This window comes from Gracilinanus agilis, chromosome 2 (assembly GCF_016433145.1).
Source record: "Gracilinanus agilis isolate LMUSP501 chromosome 2, AgileGrace, whole genome shotgun sequence".
Classification (NCBI taxonomy): domain Eukaryota; kingdom Metazoa; phylum Chordata; class Mammalia; order Didelphimorphia; family Didelphidae; genus Gracilinanus; species Gracilinanus agilis.
This window is the reverse complement of record NC_058131.1, coordinates 476,070,702-476,097,071: the sequence shown is the minus strand read 5'-3', so window position 1 is coordinate 476,097,071 and position 26,370 is coordinate 476,070,702. Positions and strand designations below refer to the sequence as shown.

Sequence of the window (26,370 nt, the reverse complement as noted above, 5' to 3'; positions counted from 1 at the left end):
AATCCACTACCCCACTGTCACCCAAAGATCATTTCCTTTGTATATATATATATTTTTTATAGTCTTGCTCATATTTATGAAAAAATGTAAGTTCCATGAAAGCAGGCAATTTCATTTTCAAATTTGAATTCCCAGTGATACAAAGTAGACTCTTAATCAAGGTTTGTTATTGATAGATTCTGAAAACAGTATTCATAGAAGCTCTTTTACACTTAATTCTGCCTTTCCTTGTAAGTTCTCCAAATAATTTGTATCTGTGATACTTAACTAATCTCAGTGTTTACTTGTGAGAAGGAAATTATTTAGGGGGCATTGATCTGAGTACACAGAGTCTAGCCTTGGGAGATCCCCATTAGTTTTACCATCAACATGTAACGCCTCCAAGGGGGAGGACCTAGTGGGGTTTAAAAGGCAAGCTCAGGAAGGAGGGGTCCTTTTTTTATTTCCATGCTGGTATAAAGTGACTCCTGGGGGGCTGGCACTTGACAAAGAACAGCATAGCATGAAGGCAATCACACTGGGCTGAAATCTGGGACATGATCTTAACTTGGAGGAAATCAATCAATCAATCAATCAATCTTTCATTTTATTAATAACTGTTTATAACTCTGGCCAGACCACCTTTTTATTTATTACATACTTCTATCCCTAGAGAATCTTCTATTCTCGACAAATTATGCACCTGCAGCATGTGCTCATATCTCATCTCACATCTTGTCCTATTCTAATACATATTGCGTAAATTCCTCTAACTACATCATCATCCTTTACTAAGAACTTTCAGTGGCTCCTAGTTACTAAAGCTTAATATTCAAGTTAGCATTCTACAATTTTAACTCCAATCAACATGGGGGTAACTGAAAAGGCAATAAAGTCTGTGAATATCTCCATTCAAATAACATCAGCAATATTGCCTTGAAAAAGTTATTTAACCCGAGTGTCAGCCAATTCATTTATAAAATGGGAATAATAACATTTTCACTGCCTATTCAGGAGGATGGGGTATTTGGTGCAAATTATTTTGAAAACCTTACAAGTGTTCTAGAAACAAAAACTAGCATTAACACACAGAGTTATAAGACTGGAAAGGTAGGAAGATACTAGACTGTAAAGAGCTTTAAATGACAAAATTTATATCTGACCTTTAAGGTGACCACTGGAATATACTGAGTATAGAAGTAATATCATACCTATTTTGGTAATCAAATGGAGGATAAACTGAAGTTGGGAGAGACTAGAAGCAAAAAGAGCAATTAGGAGATTACTACAATAGCCCATGTAAGAAGTGATATATGGTATAAATGTGAGATTATAGCTAAGGAAAGAGAACAAGGTTAGACAAACAAATCAAGAAACCACATGCATAGAAATAATAATAACCTATCAGAGTTTATAAGATTACTAAGATAGTATAGAATAGGGGTTTTTAACCTTTTTTTAAATGTCGTATTCCTCTCTTTGGCAATCTGGTGAAAACTATGGATTTATTCTCAGAATAATATTTGCAAATACATAAAATATACAGATTACAATGGAAATAAATTCTATTGAAATGTGATTTTAATTTTTTTTAATCTATGTCTCCCTGGTAAAGATGGGAAAGATAAAAGGGGTCCATGGCAGAGGCTTCAATGATACTCATGACTAGTGATGAGTCATGGATGAACAACCAATAAAAGAGACTGATAAAAAAGTCAAATGAATAGGAGAATGAGGAGAGGGCAGTTAAGAAAGCAGAGAGGATCTAAGAGGTGATGATCAAGTGTCAAATGATGCAGAGAGATAAAGGATGAAAGGTGGAGAAAAGGTCATGAGGCTGCTGGACCCTTAACACAACTTCCCTCCCTCCAAGTTCACTTCTGGCAATGTTAAGCAGGTTCTGCTTTGGACAGCAACCCCTACAAGAAGCAGGGCAAGTACCTAGCACTTCTGAGGTGACAAGAAAGATCAAGAGAAGTTATTATACCTTGTGTACTGGGAACTTTTCCATTTAAACAACCGAGGAAAAGATCTGTGAACTTTTAATTTTATTTATTTTTCTCCCCAATTACAGGTAAAATTTTTAAAAGAATTTTGAGTCTTGAATTCTCTCCTTTTCTTCCTTCCCCATCCTAAGATGTTAAGCAATCTGATATAGTTTTCATATGTGCAATCATGTAAAACATTTTCCCATATATTTTAAATTTAATTTTTCCCCTGACCTGTGAATTTTTAAGTGGAAAAAACCCCACAAACTGTTCTTCTGAATACTAATCCAGAGTAATGCTGAAAATGCCAGGTGGTACATTAGTGGAACTCCCCTGGAGGATCAAGTCATCCACAAGGGCTGGGAACAGGTTCCCAAGATGTCAAACAGGAAGACCTGGAGGCAAGATACAAGATAAGTATTGGAAAGACAATGATGTTGGCAGAAGAGGCAAAGGGAAAATGTACAAAATCAATGAGTGATGGAAGATGGAAGATTTAAAAAACAAACAATGTTGGCTGGATGACAGATTAGAAGAAGAGCAGTACTGAAGTCCTGGAAACAGTTTGTTTGGAACATGCTCTCATTGATTTTTTTTGCCGCCAGACAAGAAATACGCCTGAAACCTCTTTTTCGCTCTGAAAATCATTAAATGCAAGAAATGATGAAAGTGACTTCAGTTCTAGAGTTGGAGTTTTGAACTCTTGTAAGCTTGTTAGTAGGGCTTTCTATCACTTGAGAGATAATTACTAACCAACCAGATGCACTAAAAGATATTAATCCAATAGAGCACAATTTTCCTTTAAGAAAGATTAGAAATGGTTTATTATATGACTGTGTTATTGTTCATAATTTCAGGGTCTGGAGCAATCAATTAGAAAGGAAATTCTTAAAAAATGTTTATGAAATGAGTTTAATGATTTGTGCCCTAGTAGCAACATGATATAAATTAGAATAATCTTATTTCTAAGCTTTTAAATGATCCCTTTTTCCAAGGTGACTTCTAACTCACAAAGATAACAAAAGTTGTTGGGAATTCTTGAAACAGTTCTGCCTTAGCATTAATGATTTGACAACACTAGGGAAAGTTCTCTGCTTTGGTATTCTGAATGGATGATTTATAAAGAAATGTTTAAGTACAGTGCTAATTGGCTCATTTAAGTACATCCTTATCTTTCACTGGGAAGTTAGTCCAATCCTAAGATATCCCAGATATCCTAAGAGCTGAAGGAAAACAGGATCCACAATAGCAAACTCCTAATAAAGATTGTGAGGATGAAATATCTAGACCTGTCATATTTATTTTTTATTTTACCAGAGTGATAAAGGAATAGTAGAAGAAGTAGAAGGTTTAGAAGAACACCTGAATATCAAGGAAACAAAATATTTCTAACAGAAAAGATCAGATAAGATTCACTTAAAACAGATAGAAATACCTACTTCCCAGTTAGTGATTCAGCTAGTACCTAAATGATATAATTCTTCCATCAGCATTTGCAATGCTGATACAAGAACTAAATTCTTGTATAACTGTGCCCCTGAGATGATTACTCAGATGTGACAGAGTAGGAGAGTATTTGCTCCTAGAGTTTCAAAAATGAATGGATTGGGCAGCTGGGTAGCTCAGTGGAGTGAGAGTCAGGCCTAGAGACAGGAGGTCCTAGGTTCAAACCCGGCCTCAGCCACTTCCCAGCTGTGTGACCCTGGGCAGGTCACTTGACCCCCATTGCCCACCCTTACCAATCTTCCACCTATGAGACAATACACCGAAAGTACAAGGGTTTAAAAAAAAATGAATGGATTTAAAATGCAATCTAACTTATTGACAACTATAGAAGCTTTTTCTGATATGTCTATTTGGGCATCTACTGGGGAAGATAGACTTGAGCTAAAAGCAGAAACAAGTCAACTTATCTAAAGTATTTTTATGAAACAGGAAAAAATTTGGAAGAGCTTAAGCTGGTTAGTAACTCAAGCCATCTTTTCAGGGATTTGTAACATAGGATAATTGGAGATGAAAACTCGTACATGTGAACCTTCTTTTGCATATCAAAATAATAAAAAGTGATTCATTGTAGAGTTTTTAAAAAAGTGATTGTTGGTCTAGCTCTAAGATCAAAAATTCAATGGCACGAATATTCCTATTCTACTTTTTTGTCACATGGCTCACAACTGAGTAATCTAGGTGTTTTCAGTGTTCCCAATTTTTATGCCTGAAAAAAACAAACTATCTAAGAAGAAAAAAATCAGTTGTCCTAATATTCTACAAAGATAAAATAATGTATATATGCATTGTAAAAAATTCAGAGCATAAAATACCTTTTTTCCCTAGAGTTTTCAATAAGACCCACCATTTTCTTTCCTTTGGCATCTTCTAAGATTTTTGCTGACAAGGTACCAGTTTATCTCAACCTGTTACTAATATCAAGAATACTAACATAAATATACAACCAGAAATAAATCTTTCCATTCAAACCATTCTTAAGTTATTTCTGAATGAGAAAATCAAAGTAAATAAACTATGATATTACTAAGATTATTATAAAAAAGTCTCCATTTGCTGAAAGCATGTTGTTTATGTTAAAAATACCATAGACAGTAAAATCTTTAACTGAGACAACTGAAACTAGTTAATTAGAGAGGTTTGAAAGGGTTGTTTAATGGCAGTTAGGGTCCATGTAACATAAAACTGGAGTAATGTAGTCAGGACAGTAGTGTGATTTTTCTCTATCATCCAGCAGCACCATATTTGAAGTAGTGAAAATAGGGGTCAGTAAAAGTTATTCAAGGCTGAGGCAATGCAAAGTACAATCAATAATATAAAGAGGCAAGAGTCTTGAGAGAAGAGGACAATGTACAGTTGAACTGGTTCACCAAAGGGCCAAGATGGAGAAAGGAGGAGATTGTGGCTACTATGGAGATGATGGCCAGGGAGAGAACAGAGGGACTGGAGATTGTGCCATATGTAAAGGGCAAAATTAAGTATTCAAAGGTAGAGGGAGGATTTAAATGTCAATAGATTGTGAGCCAAATAAGAATTTCAGAATTAATGAAAACAGAAATGGTAAATCTCTTGTAACAGCAAAATCAAGAGTATCCCCATCTTTGTAGGAGTTGAGGAGTAAGTCATAGCAAATGAAGAGCCTGAGGAACTGGGAGGTTAGGGTATTAGAGAAAGTATCAGTATATATGTTGACATGACCAAGTATAATGACATTAGTTAGGGAGGAGAGAGATTGTGAGCCAGGTACAGAACTCTGAGGAAGGGGAACATACCAGAGGACGGTAGACAATAGCTACCAGGACTTGAAATCAGTAGCAGTTATGGACTGAGTGAACATTTAAAAAAAGGGGGGGGGGTTACTGAATGATAGTGGATAGTAGGATAAATGACAGTAGGGAAAGAATCTGAAAGTATTCTTCCTCCCCCCACCCCTACCCTTACCCTGGCTTCCATCCCCTAAGGAATCAAGAAGAATGAGTGAAAGTGCATCTAGCACTGTAAAGGGTGGCCAGAAAGACACAGGGGAAGAAACAGGTAGCTTTGACTTAGGACAATGTGGGAAAGAGGGCAAAAAAGAATAAGAAACTGAGTAGTGGGAGAAAGAGAATGTGATCTGAATCTAAATGTGACCTACGGCAGTTTTGAATCACTGACATGGGGAAGACATGTATAGGGGCAATTTGTGCAGTGTCTGCAGTGTTGTAACCTCTGGCAGAGTTCTTTCAGAGCCTTGGGCCATTCAGGCAAAGGAGGAAGGACTTGGAGCAGAAGAATAAGAGATACCCTTTTTTTCCCCAAGAAAGGATAACAGATTGGAAACTTGGCAGAATGGTGCCCTCTGTCCTAATCTCAGTGGAAGAAGGCTGATATAATGGAGGCAATTTCTCCCTTCTCAAAGGAAACTAGAAACTAGGCAGGAGACATGAGTAGTTAAAATGGGAGTGATGTCTTTTCTTTATCAGAGAAACAAGAGGCTGGGATTGTTCTTCTCTTTCAAGAATGGCTGGAAATGTACAAAGTATGATAATAAAGTGCCCTCTTCTTCTTGTCCCACACCCACTGGATGTTGAAGACTATATGGGACTTGGAAGCCCAGGATAAACAAGGCATCCTTTTCTCCTCTCCTCTTCCCAAAGAGGTTAGAGATCAGGAAGAGGAAGTAAGTACAAGACACAGTAGTAAGGTACCCTCCTCCTGCAACCCCCTACCAAGCAGGAGATGGTGGCACAGGGTAGTGAAGGTTTTCTTCTTTCCTCTGTCTTTCAGAGACTGGAGTACAACAAAGATGCACTTGAAAAATGTGTAATTCATTTTCATAAATTTTGTAGGGATGAAAACTTATACATATGAATGAACTGTGTAAATGGAATTAGCTCATCCTCATTCATCGTTTAGACTCTAGCCATCAAAAAAAAATGTCACCCCACCCAACTTAGAATTAAGTAGGGAGGGGAAGGTCTGTTACCCACAGGTGACAATAAGTAACAAATCGAAAACAAGGGACCGCCCTTTGGGCAGTCCAAAACAGTGTTGAGGCTGCCATTTGTCCACTTGAAATTGGAGATGGATGTAGGAAGTGACAAAAGATGCTATCTTTTAAATATGATGGTAATTTCCTGTGGAGGCAGTTGGCACTTTGAACTTGGTGTAGAAGGATCTTTGGTGAGACCTCAGACTGCTTCCCTCTGAATTGTCACGTGGGTAAGTTAGGCTGACTTCCTTTCTCCTCCCTTGGTGTTTCTGGAGGCTCTACCCTCAAGGAGGCCTCTTTTGCCTCTCTAATTGTAAAAGGCCTTGTGGCTAGAAGCCTTGTTTAATTAACTTACTAGCTCCTCTGCTGGGGCCTCTAAATTCTTACCTGGTCTGGACCTCTAGTCCAGGCCAAAGTTTGCCTCTCAATTTCCCTACCTTCAACCTTCCTAATTGTAAATAAACTTCCATAAACACCCTAAAAACACCTCCAGAATGGAAATATGCTGTATCACAGATTTTAGTTCAGTCACTCTTCTCCTTTAGAGTTGTTTAGGAATCCAAATGTGATGACTCCATTGTCACTAATGGAAAAAAAACTAATCACAGAAATGTTGAAAGTCTATTTCATCTTCTCTTCTCCCCCCCCACCTCCCCTCCATCTTGGCATGCTCTCAGGATGATCTAGCTTTATAATCTCACTCTAAACTCCTTTATTTTCCACTATTTAAAAAAAATCTGTTCACTATGGAACTCTACAACCTTCCACAAATGTCAACAATCCAAAGTAACACTTTAAAAAATAAATTATCAGCCATGAGACAAAAAAATATACACACGTATAGATGAATTACACGAATTAGTATTTGAAACATGCCTAATGATTTTTAGGAATAAACACCAAATATGAAGAGATTTTTAAATTTATTGTGCAGATAATTTTATATATTAAATATTTCCTATCCTCCTTCAATTTGAGGATCTGCATGACCCAACCCCAGAATTCAACAGACAATTGAATTATATGTATATAAATAAGCTATACAAATCCTAGAGTTTAAGGCAGAGTCCAAGGCAGTCTAAAACTACCTTGATATTTTTAATGTCCTCTACTCTCTCTCCCCTCCCCTTTTTTTCTAGTTACTAAGGCTCCTAGATATAACAGATCTTTGTGTTCCCTAAAAATCTGAAGATCAGAAATGCCAACAGTCAGGGGAGTCAGGAACTTGCTTTAAATCTCTGATGCCGGAGGTAAGTGGTGACAACAGTCCTAAAGAAGCCTGGGTATCTTACTCATAGCATCAGATAAAAGGAAGAAGACAATTTGACCACATGAATTTCTTTTGATCCCTATTTAAAACTAAGTTTCCTTAAGAAAAAGGGAGTAAATTTTACCAAAAAATATGGTACAATACTTTCATTTGAAGAACAATTCATTAACATTTTTACACACCCTCAATTCAACATGATTGTCTAAAATTTTATTATTCTGTGACTAATGATATCACTTAGTTTTGGCTGTTCTAAAATCAATTCTCTGCATATTATCCAATTCACTTCAATTAGAAAATCACACTTAGGAACAAGTAGTTCATACATCTTAAATTTTTCAAATGACCTAAACAGAACACATTAAAACACAATAAAATTGTGGTCTTCATAAGGATCCATTGGGAATTTTTTAAACAGAGTGTGTGTGTGTGTGTGTGTGTGTGTGTGTGTGTGTGTGTGTGTGTAGCGGTCTATATATTTCGGGAACTAAGATCTACAGTTTTAGGGTCTTTAAAAAGGGACAACACCTTAAGGAACTTACAACAGAATTTCTAAGTTTGTCAGGTAGCGGATCTTTTACTTCAGACAGAGGATCCTCTGGATTTTTCTCTTCTGTATTTGGAAAAATTTTTGATTGCACCAAAGAGCTACAATATAAGGAAAAATTACATCAGATATATAAATGAAAAATAGTGTCTCAAACAAAGAATCAAAGTTTCAAGAAGGAAATGAAAAGATGAATCTAGTTTAACCATGAACTAATGATGTCATACTAACAAGTCTAGGGTGTTATAAGCTAATAGAGTATAACACTTAGTCGTTTCATCATACAACATACAACTTAATACCTTTCAAATCTGCCAAATCCTCTGAGCATATGTGGCTATAATCATCCAAAGTTATTATGTTTAGAAATCTAAAACAAAAAGTCACAGCAGTAGCACTTTGGGGTGGGCTAAGGGAAAGAAAAACTTATCCAAAATGCTTAAAACCTTAAATAAATTTTCTTAATTCAATAGTCTTTGGTTTTACTTACAAAAGTACAGATGGGTCACTACTTTGTCTGCTGAGATGATAGGATATCGCCACTAACAAACCACAAAACACAGAGAAAAGTACAGGAATATGTTGGCCATCCCAAGAATCCTGATGGAAAAAAATTAATAGAGTAAAAATTTTGTTCATGATTCATTAAAAAAATTTAAAGATTCTGAATTAACATGGGTAAAAGAAAATTAAATTCAGAAAGCAAAACACAGAACATTTTTCATTTTGTTGTCATTGACAACAGAGCACGAATTCTCAATTTTGGGCAAACTTCCCTTATGGTCCCTTTTTACTAGGTGGCCTTCCATCTCTAAGCATTTGTCTTAACTATCCCATTTATACAAGACAATTATTATCCTGATAATTGCAATCAGGAAGACACCCTCCTTCCTGAAAACCTTCTGGGATCAAATAATTTCTATGATTCACTAGCAAAATCTCTAATATACTTTTTCCTTTCAATCTTTTTAGGATTTTATAATTAGACATTATTCTTGGTTACATTTGTCTCTCTTATCTACCCTGCTTAATTCTGGGCTGCCTCAGGACTGCTATTTAAGCTACCACATTATTTTCTTCTAAAAAAAAAACCTTACTTTCTGTATTAGAATCAAAAGTGATTCTAAGGCAGAAGAGCAGTAAGGGCTAGGCAATTGGGGTTAAGTGACTTGCCTAGGGTCCCACAGCGAGGAAACCACATTATTTTCAAAAGATATTTGTATTCCAAGCATCTAAGATAGTTACATAAGTTGTGGACCTCCTACATAGGTATTTGCTGTTATGCTGCTTAGGTTTACAGAACCTACCAAAGAGTTTTGCAAGATGGGCATTGAATAGATTTAAGTTACTAATCTCATAATTCTATCAATCAAAATAAGGATTAAAATGCCTATCATGTACCAGGTAGCATAGAGGAACTAGAGATACAAATACATTATCAACTAATCAATAGTATTTTTAACTTCTACATTTCATTTTTTAAATCTGACAATTTAATTTTACATTACTATTCACTAATTTATATTTCCCCCTTAATCACTATTTAGGAAAGCAATTCTAAGAAACTGTTTTCCAAAATCACTGTTAAATAAAAACAATATGCATCATATTAAGATTGTGTTAACTACTCTATATTTAGTAAAATAAGATGATTGTAGAGACAAGGAAAAAATATGTAACTATTTTTTTAAAGTAGCAACTTAACAAAATAAACTTTAATTCACTGCTTACCCTTAGAGCTCCGTAACACAGTCCATATAGTAATGCTACTGCCACAATACTACAGATAAAACTGTAAAGCGCTGCAAGCAGGCTTGTGGTGGCTAGACATTAGAAAAAACAGATTTAACCTCTTATTATCATTGCTAGACAAAAACAGTACATAGATTTAAAAGTGTTTTTATTCATTAAACTCTATATTAGTTCTGTGGAAACTTTGACATTTTCAAATCAAAATACTAAGAGAACTATACATAAAGCATAACTGAAAAATTTGGTATATCACTTGAAATCTGAGAAATAACAACTAAATGATGAAGAATCCTTCAAAAGGTAAAGACATAAATGAATCAAATGTAAACAATTTATGCAATAAATAGGAACTTGGAAAGCAGGGTGAAAGGGGAAAACTAAAATGATTGCAACATTTTTTGCCATTTTATCTTCTGGATTTAAAGTAGGCACTTTCCATTATTAGTTTCAATGTCAAAATTTTAAACGACTAAATGAATTATTGTAACTATAGAAGAAATAAGAAGAAACAAGAAGTAGAATGGACTGGCATCATTTTTTAAAGTGAGAACTAGGTAGCAAGTGAAACTGTGATAGAAGGGAATAATTTTTCTTCTTGTCATTACACACTAGAGATCAGTATTCTATCATTCCTCACATTTTTATTTTATTTTTTAAATATAGGAAATTTATCATGGAGAAATATATTTTTCTAGCACAAATTCTGACTGAAAACAGATTTTATCTCCTCCAAAAAGCTTCTGCAGCAAAATACATTAAATTAAATATTGGTATAACAAATACAAAACAATATTTTAAAAAGGGAAGAAATATTATTATTGTCATCTCTCAAGACTATTGACAATTTTAAAGAGGAAGGAGATAATGTTTCATAAACATGCTAAATTTTTGTGATTTTACTGTAAACATTAAAGCTTCAAGATTTATTAAAATGATATCTTTTCACTTCTTATATAAGAAGCATTAATTTAAAAAACTTTGGATCCTTTATTGAATATTTACTAAATTAAATCTTGGTGTCTCCCCACCACCCCACCCCTACTTTTTTTAAACCCTTACCTTCCATCTTAGAAGCAATACTGTGTATTGGTTCCAAGGCAGAAGAGTGGTAAGGGCTAGGCAATGAGGGTTAAGTGACTTGCCCAGGTGCACACAGCTAGGAAGTGTCTGAGGTCAGATCTGATCCTAGGACCTCCCATCTCTAGGCCTGACTCTCAATCCACTGACCTACTCAGCTGCCTACTTGGTCCCTTTTTGATACAAAGATGGTAATGCTACTTTGTTTCAGATCTGAAAGTAAAATAAGTAGCCTTAGAGGCTACTTATCAACACTGAAGATTAGACATTTTGAGTGTATACTTCCCAATGAATAAAATGCACTCACCATTGCCACCGAACACATGAATATCCAATTGTTCACAGAGATACATCACAAATGTATTCACCTGAGGCAGGAGCCCAACAAAGAACACTATGGGGAAACATAGTGTGAACACTACCTCCCCACAAAAAAAGAAATGACATAAAATTAAATTAATGTAAGGATTTTTAAAATAACAAATTAATCACTTTCTTTAAGTATTATGAAATAGTGAAATGTTATCAAGAATTGACATTCTGGTATAAATGATTATTCTAATATTTTAAGCTTCCTAAAAAAATGATCTACTTCAATCATTTTATTTTTTATTACCCTTACCTTTTGTCTTAGAATTGTTAATAAATATCAGTTCTAAGGAAGAATAGTGGTAACAGATAGGCAATTTGGATTAAGTGACTTGCCCAGAGTCACAAGCTATGTCAGACATTTTATTTTATTTTATTTTTTTAAACCCTTATCTTCTGTCTTGGAGTCAATACTATTGACTCCAAGGCAGAAGAGTGGTAAGGACTAAGCAATGGGGGTTAAGTGACTTGCCCAGGGTCACACAGGTGGGAAGTGTCTGAGGCCAGATTTGAACCTAGGACCTCCTGTCTCTAGGCCTAGTTCTCAATCCACTGAGCTACCCAGCTGCCCCTTACTTCAGACATTTTAAATGAGAACATTAAATACACAATTCACAAGGGCATGTGCTTCATTCATTCTGCTTGTTAAGTACACTAAGCATTTTCTAAAAATTTTCATAACATTCATAGTTTTTACTTCTGAGAAACCAGATTTTTTTCTCTTCATTAGGCAAATTAACATAAGTAATCAAAACAGAATTATAGTACATATATATTCCTTGATAGTGTACTAAGCAGCCAATCTGGCTCTTCAGTGAATACTGTTGGTATACTAGTAAATTAATGTTGATGACTAGGATGATTTAAATATGACTCACCTATAACTAAATCCCTGGCTGACATAAGCAGCAGTGGGTTGGTGAAAGCCATTCCATATAACTTGAACCTGGTCATGGGAAGGTTTCTGCTACCATAATCCAGTAGCCAAATAAGACCACAGCATAAACAGAAATAAACTGGTCTACTATAGGCTATGATGCGATTATGACCCTGGAAATGACAGGAATTATTTTAGTTATTGAAAATAATTCATTTAATTAAAAATATGGCTCTTTGAATAATGCTATATGTTGGATAATTATGGTACCTAAGAGTTTATAATATATTCTTATCCATCTTTAAAAAATTTTCATCACGTCTAAACTGATATCAAATGAAGGCCTTAGAGACCAATTAATCCAGTCCACTACCCTACTCTGTAGTTTTTAAGGACAACCAAGGGATGATCAGAAAGATTACGTGATTACCCTATACTCCCCCAGATAATGCAGGGATTCAAACTCCTATCCCTGGAATACTGCTCTCTTTCTTCATCTCCAAGTCTTGGCTCCTTTCAAATCTCAGCTAAAACCCCACCTTCTATAAGAATTCTTTCCCGTTTCACCTTAGTGCCGTCTCACTGAGATTACCTCCAATATATTCCATACATATGTTACTTGTACACTGCTGTTTGCCTCTTGTCTCTCTCATTCTGATTAGACTGTGAGCTCTTTGAGTTCAATGACTGTTTCTGCCTATCTTTGTATCCTTAGCACTTAGCAAAGAGTTCTTGGCACAGAGTAAGCATTTAATAAATGTTTATTGATTTCATTTGACTTCATATGCAGGGAATGTGATTTCAATTGGCCTTTCTACTATAAGGTCCTTCCCAACCCCCAAATCCAGACTTCTTAAACCTTAAACTTTCCAGGGGATGGGCAAAGGAAAAAGAGAAACACATAGCAATGTATTTTTCTGTTAGAGATTCTTGGGATGCAAAGTGGACAAAGTAATCAAATAAAATGGATAAAAATCATGTTTATCTATTAACTTTATTTATTATATTGATCAAGTTCCTATTATACACACAAGCACTACATTAGAAACAGGGTATATAAAATTGAAAATGAAACAGTTCTTGTTCTTAAGGAACCTTACCTTCTATTAGGGGAGATCTTACTGCATATATAATAATGTTCAGAATAAGTGCAAATAATTTTGGAACACCAATATGAATATAACAATAAGTACAATCAGAAAATGTAATATTTCACCTAATTGCTTCTTATTTAACTGGCATAATTCTACAGAATTGTTTGGCAAAAATGTGTTAGTAGACTAATCTTCACTGTCAGATCTAGTATTTGCTAACACAAATTAAGAATACAACAGATTGATCATTTATCTTTATTCCCAAATACCAATATATTTACTGGGAGCTGATAAGAACCTCTCAATGGCATCTCCCAGAATATTTCATGACTTATCAGTGAGGTGGTAGCATTGAGAACCTTTATTTAGGCATTGAAATGAAAGCATGCTTTAATAACTTTGTATTTTATATGGATTACAGTAACTTACATGTCTAGGTGAAGAAGAATCTGGTTGGACACTCTGAAAATGAAATAGAAAAAATTAGTTAGATAAATTACATTTCTGAGATTCTACTCACTTTAGAACCACTTTCCAAAATGATGACAGGATACTTATTTAAGAATAAGAAATGGCAAAATCAAGACTTAATAAAATTTCTACTTGCTAAATTCCACTGAATGGAAATGGTATCACAAATTAGATTCAATGTCATGGCAAGGAAATTCTTTTTCTCCTTGAAACAAATTATAGTAAGATATGCTTAACACTTTGTATCCAGCTTAAAATTTATGCAGTGATAACTGCTAATACATGATCCATTATTTCAAAGCTTCAGATATAGAAGCTTTTCCCCTAAATATAACATGGGCAGCCTATATAATATGGATCACGGTATCATGTTAGTTCTTTCCCATCACCAAGAGACTTTTTGTACAAATATTTAATTATATTGCATGTTCATTTCCAATAGTATAGCAAAAACATTAAACTGTTATGCTCACAATTTGAGCCATACATAGGTGTCATAGTGGATAAATTAATAATGGACACGGAGTCAGAAAGATACGAGTTCAAATTTTGCTTCATAAACTTACTTAGCTATGTGACTCTGGGTAAGTCACTTAACTACCTCAAATTCAATTTCCTCATTTGTAAAATGGAGATAATCACTAGCAGATATAGATTAGCAGATATAGCACTTCATAAATATTAGACTGGATATACAATATAGAACAATAGCATTGTCAGTGCAAATGTTAAAGTACAACATAAACATTAGTTATTATTAAGATTTGTCAATTTCTCATATCAATATTCAACTCCTCAACTATCACTTGCAGTTTGATGTTAATTCCCACATATTCCCACTCTAGCCCCAAACTCTTTGTACAGCTCCAAACTAGCATTCTCTGTTTCCTACCAGACCTTTGTTTTATGCTCCTTCAAAACATAACTATAATGAAGGATAACAGGATACAGAGGGAATTCTTTCATATTTGATAATGTATATACATCATTCTGCTCCATACACTCTCTATCCAGTCACTCTGACCTAATGCTATTTCTCACAAATGCCATTCAATTTCCCAATTCCACACCTTTGTATATACTATCCCCCACTCCCCCAATACCTGGAATAACTCCTTTTGACCTTATTCCCTTAGAGTCTCTAGCTTCCTTCCAAGCTCAGCTTAAAGAGCACCTCCTCTACAAGGATATTTCTTCTCTGATTGCCTTCACTTGTGAGCCCATTACTCACTACCTAGTACAAGTTTTTTAAAAACATACCTATCTAGAAAAAAAAATCTGTCCTTTATACTCAACTGCAAGGTCTTTGAAGGCAAAGGTTGCATATTTTTAGATTTAAAGTTCTCTATGGCAACTAGGTATTCCTTTCATTTAAAGAATATTTAACAAATATTTGCTTAATAAATGAATAAATGGCGAAAAAGGAACATGAAAATTAGAATGAGAAAACCTAAGTTTCAGTCCTAAATAAATAATTTTTTGATCTTAGGCAAATCATCCTGCCAGTATCAATTGCAATTTCCTCATCTAAAAAATGGGGAAAGGATGGCTGTTCTACATTAGATAAAATGCTTCAATTCACAAATTTTACCAATTAGCAATCATGTTTTTAAAGTGCTTAAAATCTACTCTACTCAAATCGAAAATGGAACCAACACTAAGCATATGAATTCGGATTCCCTTCTATTCACTCATATAACAGATGAATAAAAAAGCATTTGTTGAGCCTCAGGATCAAGGATTGTGCCTAACACTAGAATTTGAAATACAAAATCAAAAACAGTCCTTATTCTCAAGGAATTTAGGATTTGAATGAAGGAAACAACAAAGAAGATTACTGGCCAGGGAGAGATATTTTAAGCCACAAAATATAGGAACATACTTGGGGTCTGCCCTCCATCACATTCACAGCTCAATATCCTACTCAGTGTAGATATCCCCAGATACTGAGTACAAAGATCTATGACAAACATCAAAGAACATATAGGACACAATGAATTTAGTTAGAGAGACAATATATAGACTATAAAGTAATTAGATGCTAGACTCAGATTAGAAAGCTAAAGAAATTAATAAAATATTAAGACCATTAAGCCCTGAAGTAGTTGAGGAAGTAGTCCTAGATAAATCTTCAAGCAACTATAAGATTTCTTTCTTTCTTTTTTTTTTTTTAACCCTTAACTTCTGTGTATTGGCTCCTAGGTGGAAGAGTGGTAAGGGTGGGCAATGCGGGTCAAGAGACTTGCCCAGGGTCACACAGCTGGCAAGTGTCTGAGGCCGGATTTGAACCTAGGACCTCCCGTCTCTAGGCCTGATTCTCAATCCACTGAGTTCCCAGCTGCTCCCCAACTATAAGATTTCTAAAATTAGAGGAAAAAAAATTACGGGGTAAGAGGTCCATAACAAGAGGCATAAGGTGTGGAGAACAGAGTGAGGAGAGGGGTAGAGAAGGTTCAAGGGAGAGCTATACTAGTTTCCCCATACATTTGGACAAAATCCTGCATGGACTCCACTCTTGAACCTCAAATGGCTCACTATGAGCTTCCAATAGCCCTTACCTAAAACAAAAGACTAAATGCTGAAGCAGACCTGAGACCCACACTCACAGATAGGGAGGGCTCCTTTAAAAAATTATTTCTCTTCTCTCATTGGAATGCAGACAGGCAAAAAGAAATCACACAAAGGACAAGATTCTGGTGATCTAGAGCTTTCTGAATGCCTTCCCCTTCACTTCCTACTCATCCAGTTAAAAAAGGTTCCTTTTTATTATGTGGTCATCAGATGGCGCAATTAAAGAAATGTCTTCACATGCTCTAAAATCCCTTTGGGAACTGCATTAGAAGTTCTCTGCGCATGCTCTTAAGTAATGTGCTCACTGGTTAGTCCTCTAACATAATTATTATTTATCTCAATTAATGACTAATAAATTTTAAGGCCTTCTATGTGGCTTAAAAAAACACATTTGTTCTTGAGAGTTAAAAGGAGGAAACTAGGTCATCAATCCAGAAGATTTTGCTACCTCTTCTTCTTGTGGCTTCACTCCAGTAATGCCCTCGAACTACAATCCTTTAAAGTTTTTCTTTATACAACTGAGGGTTAATGAAATTGCCTGCCACTTCTCAGAGGGATGGAATTGATCAATTCTCTCCACTGGTTATTAAGAGGGCAGGGGGGTGTTACACACTACCAAGGAGCAAAAAGTTCTACTTCTGTGTTTCGCCTCTGGCAATACAGCAATTATATGTCTACTAAGAACTCTTTTTGAAGAAGTCATTTTCTTAGTGATTTTATACATAACTCTTGGTTTCATCTGACTAGAACACCATATCTGTACTTACTAAATACTAAGGAGACAATGTCTTCCACTAAGATCTTTTTACAACATTCTTATTACAATTAGCCTCTTTCTAAAATTTTCTAAAGGCTGATCAGCCTAGGAAAAAATGTTTCCCAGAAACTTAATAGGTTAATGATCAAACAAAAAACAAGATGTATCTTTTATTAATTCAATCAAAAGAGTTATTTTGAATTCAATCAAGTTGAAAGAAGAATCTTTGAAAATGGGGAAAGAGGGGTTAAAGTTTTAGCAAAATGATTCTTTAGTGTATACAGGAAATTATTGTTTTGTTTGACAAATCAAAACTGTTCACCTAAAATCTATACTTTCATCTTGACTAAATCTTTGTTTTTGAACCCTAAGCATTTTAACTAGAAAAATGCTTGGTCAGAGAACTTTTTGAAGGCAAGAGAGATCTCTGTGTTAGATTTCTCTCTCTTCAAGCAGAGATGCTTAGAATAAGTTAAATAGTAAATTTATTTCTGGAAGACTTGTGTTAAAATATAGGGTAGTATTTCTTCTACAAGACAAACTCATGGGTTCAGTTTTAGCTAACAGGTCCCCAACTGGTGAAAACATGCCCCAGAATATGAAATATTACTTGGAAGAGAAAAGTAAGCTAGGATCATAAAATAACCATATTGTAATTTTTAACCTATGTGCAAAAAAATTCTTGTGTTTTTTTCTGTTCTCTTCTAGAAAACAGCATTTTAAGAAGTACAGCACATTAAAATTTAAAGGTTTTTGACTTCTCCAAATCATAGCCACTCTCCACTGCCCAATGCAACTCACATATCGAACTAGGCTAAGTCCAAAAGTCAGCATTTCATTGTAAGATTTTCAGTTAAACGTACAGCTTTTTACTCTACTTATCTTCTGTAGCATTAAAAAATGGAAAAAAATGGATACCTTAAGTAGTGAGTACTGACAACTGGCTATCACCAGGCAGAACTGGAAGACCCAGATATCCCTGAAGAAGCCTTGTATAAGAAGGACAGATCCCAAAAAAGCAACAAGAATAGCCAGGATGACAGCTAACACATTTTCTAGTATCTCACGATTCCTTTTAAAAAAAGAGAAATTTATACAGTGAACAAAATAGATGAATAAGATCTAGAAACTAGACAGGGAGAAGAAAAGTTATTAATATAAAGCTGTAATATTTAGTTAGGGATATTTTTCTGGAGCTCTGTATAAATTAAACACCTCCTGGATTACCTTCCACTTTTTAAGAAACTAGTAAGAATAAAGTTAGTATATGTTACATTAATCTAAATAGAACATGCTATACAGAAATATTAACTGTTTAATATAAAGTTCATATCTTTATAACAAATAAAAGTTACTTTTATTTTGGTTGAAATGCTAAAGTTTTTTGGGGGAAATCACTATATTATTTATCAAAATAGCCTCCTTAGAGGGCTAAAAATACTAAGTAGGTTATCAAGAGATTAAATTTAAACACTAAATCCTTAAACGTATTTGATTAGAAGACTGAACACAGTGATATATTACAAATTTCATTCCATAAAATTAAGTCTGATTCTTGCTATAAATACCAAGCATCTTTTTTTTATCTTGATTCAATTTAGAGTACAACCTAGTTTCATTACATTACATAGAAATTATTGAAATATTACTTAACAGAATATTGAAAATAATTTTCATTGTAATAAAACAATTATGATAGACATTATAATAATATAAGATATTATAATAAAATATAATGGATATAGTAATAATGATAGCCAAGGCATGAGAAAGGTTTAGAAAGACTCTGATGGTATTATACTTGGTTATTTTTTTTAATGAAAGAGTTAAAAGACATTCACAGAATATTCAATAATAAGTTCAAAATTTGAATCCTTATAGTCTGTATTGATTTTACTTTAGCTACAAACAATAGATGTGAGGCCCTCTAATCATTCTACTTTGGTTCAAGAGGGCATTTTGTGCAAGCTCAACATGTAGGAGTGGGGAAGATTCCATCCTATTTGTTCTATTTTGTGTATTCTCTTAGACTGGTGCTAAGGAGAAACATTTAATTATACAACTTCATATAAAGTATTCACTTATGAAGAAGCAAGCAGTAGTTGAAATTATGGTTTATCTCTTCTAATCTTACCTATTTATAACAGTTATAGGACAATTTTTAAATGGATGAAAAATTTGGAATGGGAAGCCACAAATAACATCATTTGAATGTGATGAAAACATTCCCAATGATTCTTTTATACATGATAAGCATAAGATTTAGAGATGGACTCGACTTTAGTAAACATCTAGCTCAGTCCTCTCATTTTATAGATAAGAACCCAAGATTTAGGGAAGTTACAAGATTTACCTAAGGTCCCTGAGGTAACTAAGTAATAAATCCAGGATATGAACCCCAAACTACTGCAAAACATCATATCAATCATTTACTAAATGCCTGAAATGTGTCAGACATTGTTTGAATCACTGAAAACAGACAAAAATGAAACAGTCCCTCCCCTGAAGGAGGGGATTTTATTAGAATGTTCCTGGTTTCCATAACAAAAGTTTTATTTGTAACCAAAGGGAGCCTCTATTTTTATTATAATCAAAGGGCAAAAATAAGTAAAATTTACAAATATCAACATATTCTCACCTATCAAACAGGGCTAAAAGAGTAAGTCTATCAAAGTTAATGCCAATCCAGAGTTGAGGCAGAATCCAAAAGCGATAATAGTGTTTTACTTTTTGGGCGGCTTCTTCTTGTGGTTGCATATGTTCCTGAAGATCAGGACTTAAATCTATATCTTGTTGCTCCAACAAATCTGGATCAATGGTCAAAAGTCTATTCAACCGAATCTGGGGAAGAGAGAGCTAAAAGAATGTTAGCATCTAAACTATGAATCAGTTACTATGAAGAGAAATTATGAATAACTAAAACTCATTATTCAAGAGCTGACTATCCCACTTAATGAAACTGGATAAACCAGAATTATCCAGTTTCATTCATTTTCATTCTCAAGTAATTACTGCCATCTTTGGGTTATGATGTTTACTGTTAGTAACTCAAGGATGTGAAACCCAGAAGGAAGAAAACATGAAATGGTTTCATAGTACAGGATTATAAGACTTAAAAGAGATTTGAAAATGAACATTTTTTCTGTTTCATTTGTGCATTTCCACTAAACTTCTGTGTTCACTAAAACCACTACAAAATCACTATAGTATCTTAAAAATTCTCCTTCCTTAAACTCATGGTCACTAATAATAAAGCTATAGCATTTTTTTGCATGTAACTGTCATTTTTCATATGAAATCTCAATTTTGGGGCTAAATTTCAATGGTTTGACCTCATTTCTTCACAACACTGCATTTAAGTTATCCACCCATCAACTGTTACTTAGAAAACAAACAAAAACCTATGTTTAATTTCTTGTTGCTATAGACTATTTATTTCCCAGACTTCCTCATCTCTACTCTATATCAATCTATAAACTTAGAATTTTGTCTATAAATTTAGGTTGTCTATAAACTTAGGGTTTTGCCAAAGCAACACATAAAAGTGCCACCTTGTGGCAAAAAAGGATTTATATATAACCAAATTTATATGGAAGATTAAAAATCATTTTTTACCCTTTTGCCTCACGGGTTTTCAGAAAATTATTATAAGAAAACATTGAAACTCTATGCACCTCTCAACATCAACTCTGAGCCTCTAATTTGGTCAAATATCTTTTCTTTCTATAGCTGTTACTTATTCTTATATGCATTCATAAATGTATTCCTTCTCCCTGAAATGCTCTTCCCTCTCATCTCTCCTAATCTATATATTTCAAGTTCTTTAAGATCTTGCTCAAAGCTCACCTCTTCTATCATTAGCACCAATCAACCCCATTCCATTCTATCATCCCACTATTTAATGTTCCTTCAGTAACTATAAAGCAACCAATCATTTTCTTAGGCTATTCACCAAGCAGTGTGCTAGGCACCAGAAATACAAAGAGCTTATATTCTAATTATACAATAGCTAGAACTATATTAGCTTGAATCTGTTACTTCATTAAGATTTAATGTGAATTTGTAATTGCCAACTAGATTTTATCTGAGAGTTAAGGAGGTGTGATTTATTACTTTTTTTTTTAACCTCACAAAGCCAAAGTATGGTTTCCTTGTTGCTGCTGCTGTTGCTGCTATTATTCAGTTGTGTCTAATCTTTGTGACCCCATGGACCATAGGATACCAATGCTGTCTAGGAAGTTTTCTTGTCAGTAGAGTGGTTTTGTCATTTTATTTTAATATTGTTGACTAAAAGTCTTCTAAACTTAATTATTAATTTAATTATTACAATTCAATAAAATATTATAATTCTTCTAACATCATGCTACACAAATCTCATTTGTGCACTTGCACAATTACAATTTTACTATATATATCAGAAATTTAATTTGGAGAAAGAATATGTTTACAAATCCCCAAACTAACCTTTAGCTTTTATTGTTCTACAAATAAAAGTAACTTATAAAGTTAACTTTATAAAATAATATTATAAGAACAAATGAGAAATAAGAAAATTACAACTGTATTTTTATTAATCCACCTGTATTTTGCCAAACCTTAAAGCTGCATCAACTTGAAAACACAAATATGAAACCTACCACATCATGGGGATAAAATCGAACTGAGGTAGAACTGGATACATGAGAGTCCGTGTCACTAAAACAAAATAAAGACACATTTTAGAATGAAAATAGTTTTTGTAAGCAATTCTATCAAAATGAGATGTATGTTTATATAGTGATTTTTTCCATTTTAAGTTCAAAAACAGTCAATTTCATAAATAAATATATGATTCAAAGTAAACTTCCATAAGTACAACTATTTTCACATTTCAAATGTCTAAACAATTCCAACTTTTAAGGAACAATTTTTTTCTTTCAATCCTGTTAGGATGATTATTTCCATTTCCTCTGTACTCTGAATTTATACATAAAGCAGGTTTAATCAAAAGTTTTGTTAATAATAATATACTACTAGGTCAGCTAGAAAAGATACTGAGTCAAAAAACAGTTTCAATGTTTATTCTTTTTGGCAGAGGGGACATTGGAATTTGCTTTTTTTTTTTTTTTAAGTTTAGAGATGATAGTATTTCCTCATATTATACCCATCAGGCACAATACACTAGAATTATAGGGCTGTTAGTGTTCTATTATTTCATTTTATAATTGTGGAAACTGAGGCCCATGGAGGGTAAGGGACTTTTCTCAAGCTGCGGCACAGCCAGCTGTACTAGGTCCTCTAATTCTAAACTCAGTGCTCTTCTATTATACTATGATGCCTCTGAAGCAGCAGATTGGTATAATGAATAGATTTGGATTTAGAATCAGAAGAGACCTGAGTTTGACTCTGGCTTCTCATATACCATCATGATAAAATGGCTAAATCCCTCTGAATCTGTTTCCTCTCTGTAAAACAGAAATAAAACTTCTTCAATCTATTCCATAGGGTTATTTAAAGGCTCAAATGAAATAATGTATGCACAGCACTTAAAGAGTACTACAAAAATGTCAAATGGTTTAATTATACTTATATTGTTTATTATCCTTCTAGTAACTTATTTTAAAAACACACACCCTTCAATGATGTACAACTTTGAAATGAAATGAAATGATAATTAAAATGAAGTTCAACAGAAAACATCTTAGAACTTCAATATAATCTTGCAATCATTTAATAACATCCTTATTTCAAATATGAGCAAAATAATTTAAATGGCAGCTGCATTTCACTAGGGAAATGGCCATTGAGGAGGCAGAAATATATACAAACTTTGCAGTGATTTTAAAACTGAGTGATATTGACTTGCAGAAAAAAGATTGCTATCCAGAACACCTGGAATTCGATTTAAACCCATTTCCAACTGTTGAAATCCTTCTCTCAATACAAAATTCAGCTTGGATGTCCCTTTTCCATTTATCACCTTCCTCTAAGAAGCCTTCTCTGATCTTCCCTACTGAAAGTTGTCCCTCCATCCTAGGTCTAATTTAAGTGTTTCTAGCTAAAAACTCTTTAGAAAATGAGTTCTGACAAATAAATTAAATCTGCATAAATATAAAGGCTTTTATAACCATACTTATGGCTGAAGGTTCAGAAACTTTAATTCAAAGCATTTGGTTAAAAAAGGAAAAAACAAGTATTATTAACTTGAATTTGCACACACCAGATGTTGGATGCTCTTCTTGCTGCTGGTTCAAAATTCACAAGTGACATGTCACAACCACCAGTCTCATAAAGTGTGGAAGAAAACTTGCCTACCAAAAAAAAAAAGGAGGGGGAGAGGAAAGGGTGAAGAAAAAGGTCCATTAGAATACTGGTGTAACTCAAACCTATTTGCCTTATAGCTTACATATTGTTAAATATTTATAAAATATACAATTAATTCTATAGGTCAACTATTTCACTGCATGCAAAATTTAACACGGTATAATGGAAATGAAATATTACATAAGTGAGAACTTAAATATATAAGGAATTAAAATGGAATCAAAGTTAACATACTGTCAGTTTTGCAATTGTTCCTAAAATATACTTAATCTCTAATTTTGACCTACTAAACCCAGTACAACAAATCTATTTTTATTTTTTTTTTAATTTTTTTTAAACCCTTAACTTCTGTGTATTGACTTATAGGTGGAAGAGTGGTAAGGGTAGGCAATGGGGGTCAAGTGACTTGCCCAGGGTCACACAGCTGGGAAGTGTCTGAGGCCAGATTTGAACCTAGGACCTCCCGTCTTTAGGCCTGGCTCTCAATCCACTGAGCTACCCAGCTGCCCCCCAGTACAACAAATCTAAATAGAATAAAATGATTTTAATATTCTTTACAAACTAATTTGCCAATAAAGTTAAAAAAAGCAATTACATTACAAAGCTGTTTTAAGATTAATACAAAATAAGAAAATTCCCAAATAACTTCATTGATTGCAATTGCAATTTTCTTAGTTTTGTAAGAAGAAACAGTTCGCCAAAACACCAATGAATTATGCTAACATCAATGATACTAAAATCAACATTAATTCTGGATTTAAATTAATAGTGCAGTAATTTTCTAATCTATAAGTCCTGTAATTAGAAATTTAAGAAAATGTAGCAATAACAACTATTCATCATTACATTGCCTAACTCCAAATATGCAACAAAATGTACAAAGAAAAAAAATTTAATTACAATTGTCCTAAGTAGATTAAATATTAAAAACCTATTACAATGAATTTAATGGGACATCAATTTTTTTTTTGATTAGGAAAATTTAAGTAAAAACAAATAATAAATAAGTCTGAAGGATTTCCATGTGCTCAAAAGATACTTAGTTGTTAGCATTTGTTTTTCTCCAAATGTGTGAATTCACTAGTAAAGGGAATTCCCCCAAAAGCCAACTGCCCTTACAAATACAGATCAGAAAGGGTTTAGCAATATGGAGTCTTAAAGAGTGGTTTGAGTCACAGAGAGGTTAAGCAACTAGCCCTGGGTAAAGTAGCCAATAAGGGCAAGAGACTGAACTTACACTTCAAATCTTCTTGATTCTAAGACCAATTTTCTATCCACTAAGTCAAGCAAGATGCCTCTGCTCCAACCTGAATACACAAAGAAATCCTTCAAACCCAGCAAATAAGAAAAAGAAAAGTAAGAAAAGGAGGCAAAATACACATACTCCTAGTTCTTCCCTCAGTTTCCAAACATAATCTCTGGGATTCTTTGGTTGAAAGTCAAAAGAAAGGCTAGGTGATAAAACCAGTGGAAATGTGCGTTGGCCATGGGTGGGGGGAGAGCGGGGGGTGAAGGGGAAAGTAGGAGCATGAATCATGTAACCATGTTAAAAATGATTATTAATAAATGTTTATTTAAAAAAAATAAAAATAATAAAAATAAAAAAATAAAAAAAAATACAAGTAAAAAATGTATTGGGGAAATGGTTAACAAAATAAAAGTAATTAAAAAAAAAGAAAGGCTAGGGTGTTAATGGATTTTTATTTTAGTACTTGTGATTGTTGAGACAGATGTGTAAGGGAAGTTAAAAACTCAAGTTCGAATCTTTTCTCTTTTCCGTAGCAATTAAGATTATTAAAGAGACTTAAAGACCTAAAGTCAGGAGGACTTGGATTCAAAACTGTCCTCAGACACTTCCCTAGCTGTGTGACTCTGAACAAGTCACTTAACTCTGCTTGCCTAGCCCTTGCTGCTCTTCTCTCTTACAACTGATACTAAGACAGAAGAAGAAACGGTTAAAAAAATTAAAGAGACTTTTTAAAACCATGGTTATTTTGAAACCTTTTTTCTTTAGTACTTTTACTATGCTTGAGGCTCTGGCATATAGTAAGTTTATATTTCAATGGTATCCCTTATAACATAAGAATAAAAACAATTATTTGAATATTTAACAACTCCACAGTATTATGAATACTGGGATTATGTGATGAGAATCATTTAATATTCCTCAATAGTCTTCTTTTCTAAGACAAAAAGGAGTTGATTTAACACACCAAAGTAGACCTTAGTAGTGGATCCAACTATGGGCCCACCTGGGATTCAAAGCACCACTTTTCTAGAGGAGTTAAGAGTGTTCCAAGTAATGGCAAAGGTATCTAATAGGATCACCCAATCATGAGGAAGTGGCATTGATGCCTCCTCAGCTCCTCCCTAAAAGATTTTGATGGGCCCACATTTCAAATGAGGAGACGGGATAAGTGAACATGTGGTAGCAGCTGTTGTCACAAACTCATTATGAAGAGACAGGATTAGCCCCAAGGAGACAGAGTAAGGACACATGCCCTGCACCACAGGACCAACCTCCCAAGAGACAAGCAATGCTAAAATATGGAGTCACTTTGGAATAACTCTGAGACTGATTTACACAATATCCTGTACCTTAGGTGCTAACCATACTCATGGTGCAGCATCATAATAATCATATCTATATTGTTCCTCTCTACTCACCTATCTCCTATTCTCTGCTGCTTATGCAAAATCAGTTTGAGCAAGCATTTGTGGCTAGTGAACTTAAATTTACAACAGGAAACTAGGGTAATGTGGCTAGGAGTATTACAAAAATTATAATCTCATGTTTCCTTCAACATCCTAAAAGTGAAACAAACTTAGTTAAGCAGACTC

At 34.0% G+C, this 26,370-nt stretch overlaps 1 protein-coding gene across 2 annotated transcripts in view; it reads right to left on the bottom strand.

Moving 5' to 3' along the window:
• The window catches only part of PCNX1 (pecanex 1), a 220,483-nt gene that overhangs the window by 84,762 nt on the left and 109,351 nt on the right, over positions 1–26,370 (bottom strand). Inside the window, exons 9-18 of one of the 2 annotated variants that reach the window (XM_044664916.1) lie at positions 23,426–23,516; positions 21,864–21,921; positions 19,865–20,082; positions 18,145–18,298; positions 13,857–13,889; positions 12,335–12,506; positions 11,395–11,505; positions 9,990–10,081; positions 8,749–8,858; positions 8,254–8,359 (exon numbers count right to left, since the gene is read on the bottom strand). In XM_044664916.1, coding sequence (XP_044520851.1) covers positions 8,254–8,359; positions 8,749–8,858; positions 9,990–10,081; positions 11,395–11,505; positions 12,335–12,506; positions 13,857–13,889; positions 18,145–18,298; positions 19,865–20,082; positions 21,864–21,921; positions 23,426–23,516 — 1,145 coding nt within the window. The remainder of the gene's footprint in view (positions 1–8,253; positions 8,360–8,748; positions 8,859–9,989; positions 10,082–11,394; positions 11,506–12,334; positions 12,507–13,856; positions 13,890–18,144; positions 18,299–19,864; positions 20,083–21,863; positions 21,922–23,425; positions 23,517–26,370) is intronic. The other variant, XM_044664917.1, reaches the window with a different exon arrangement.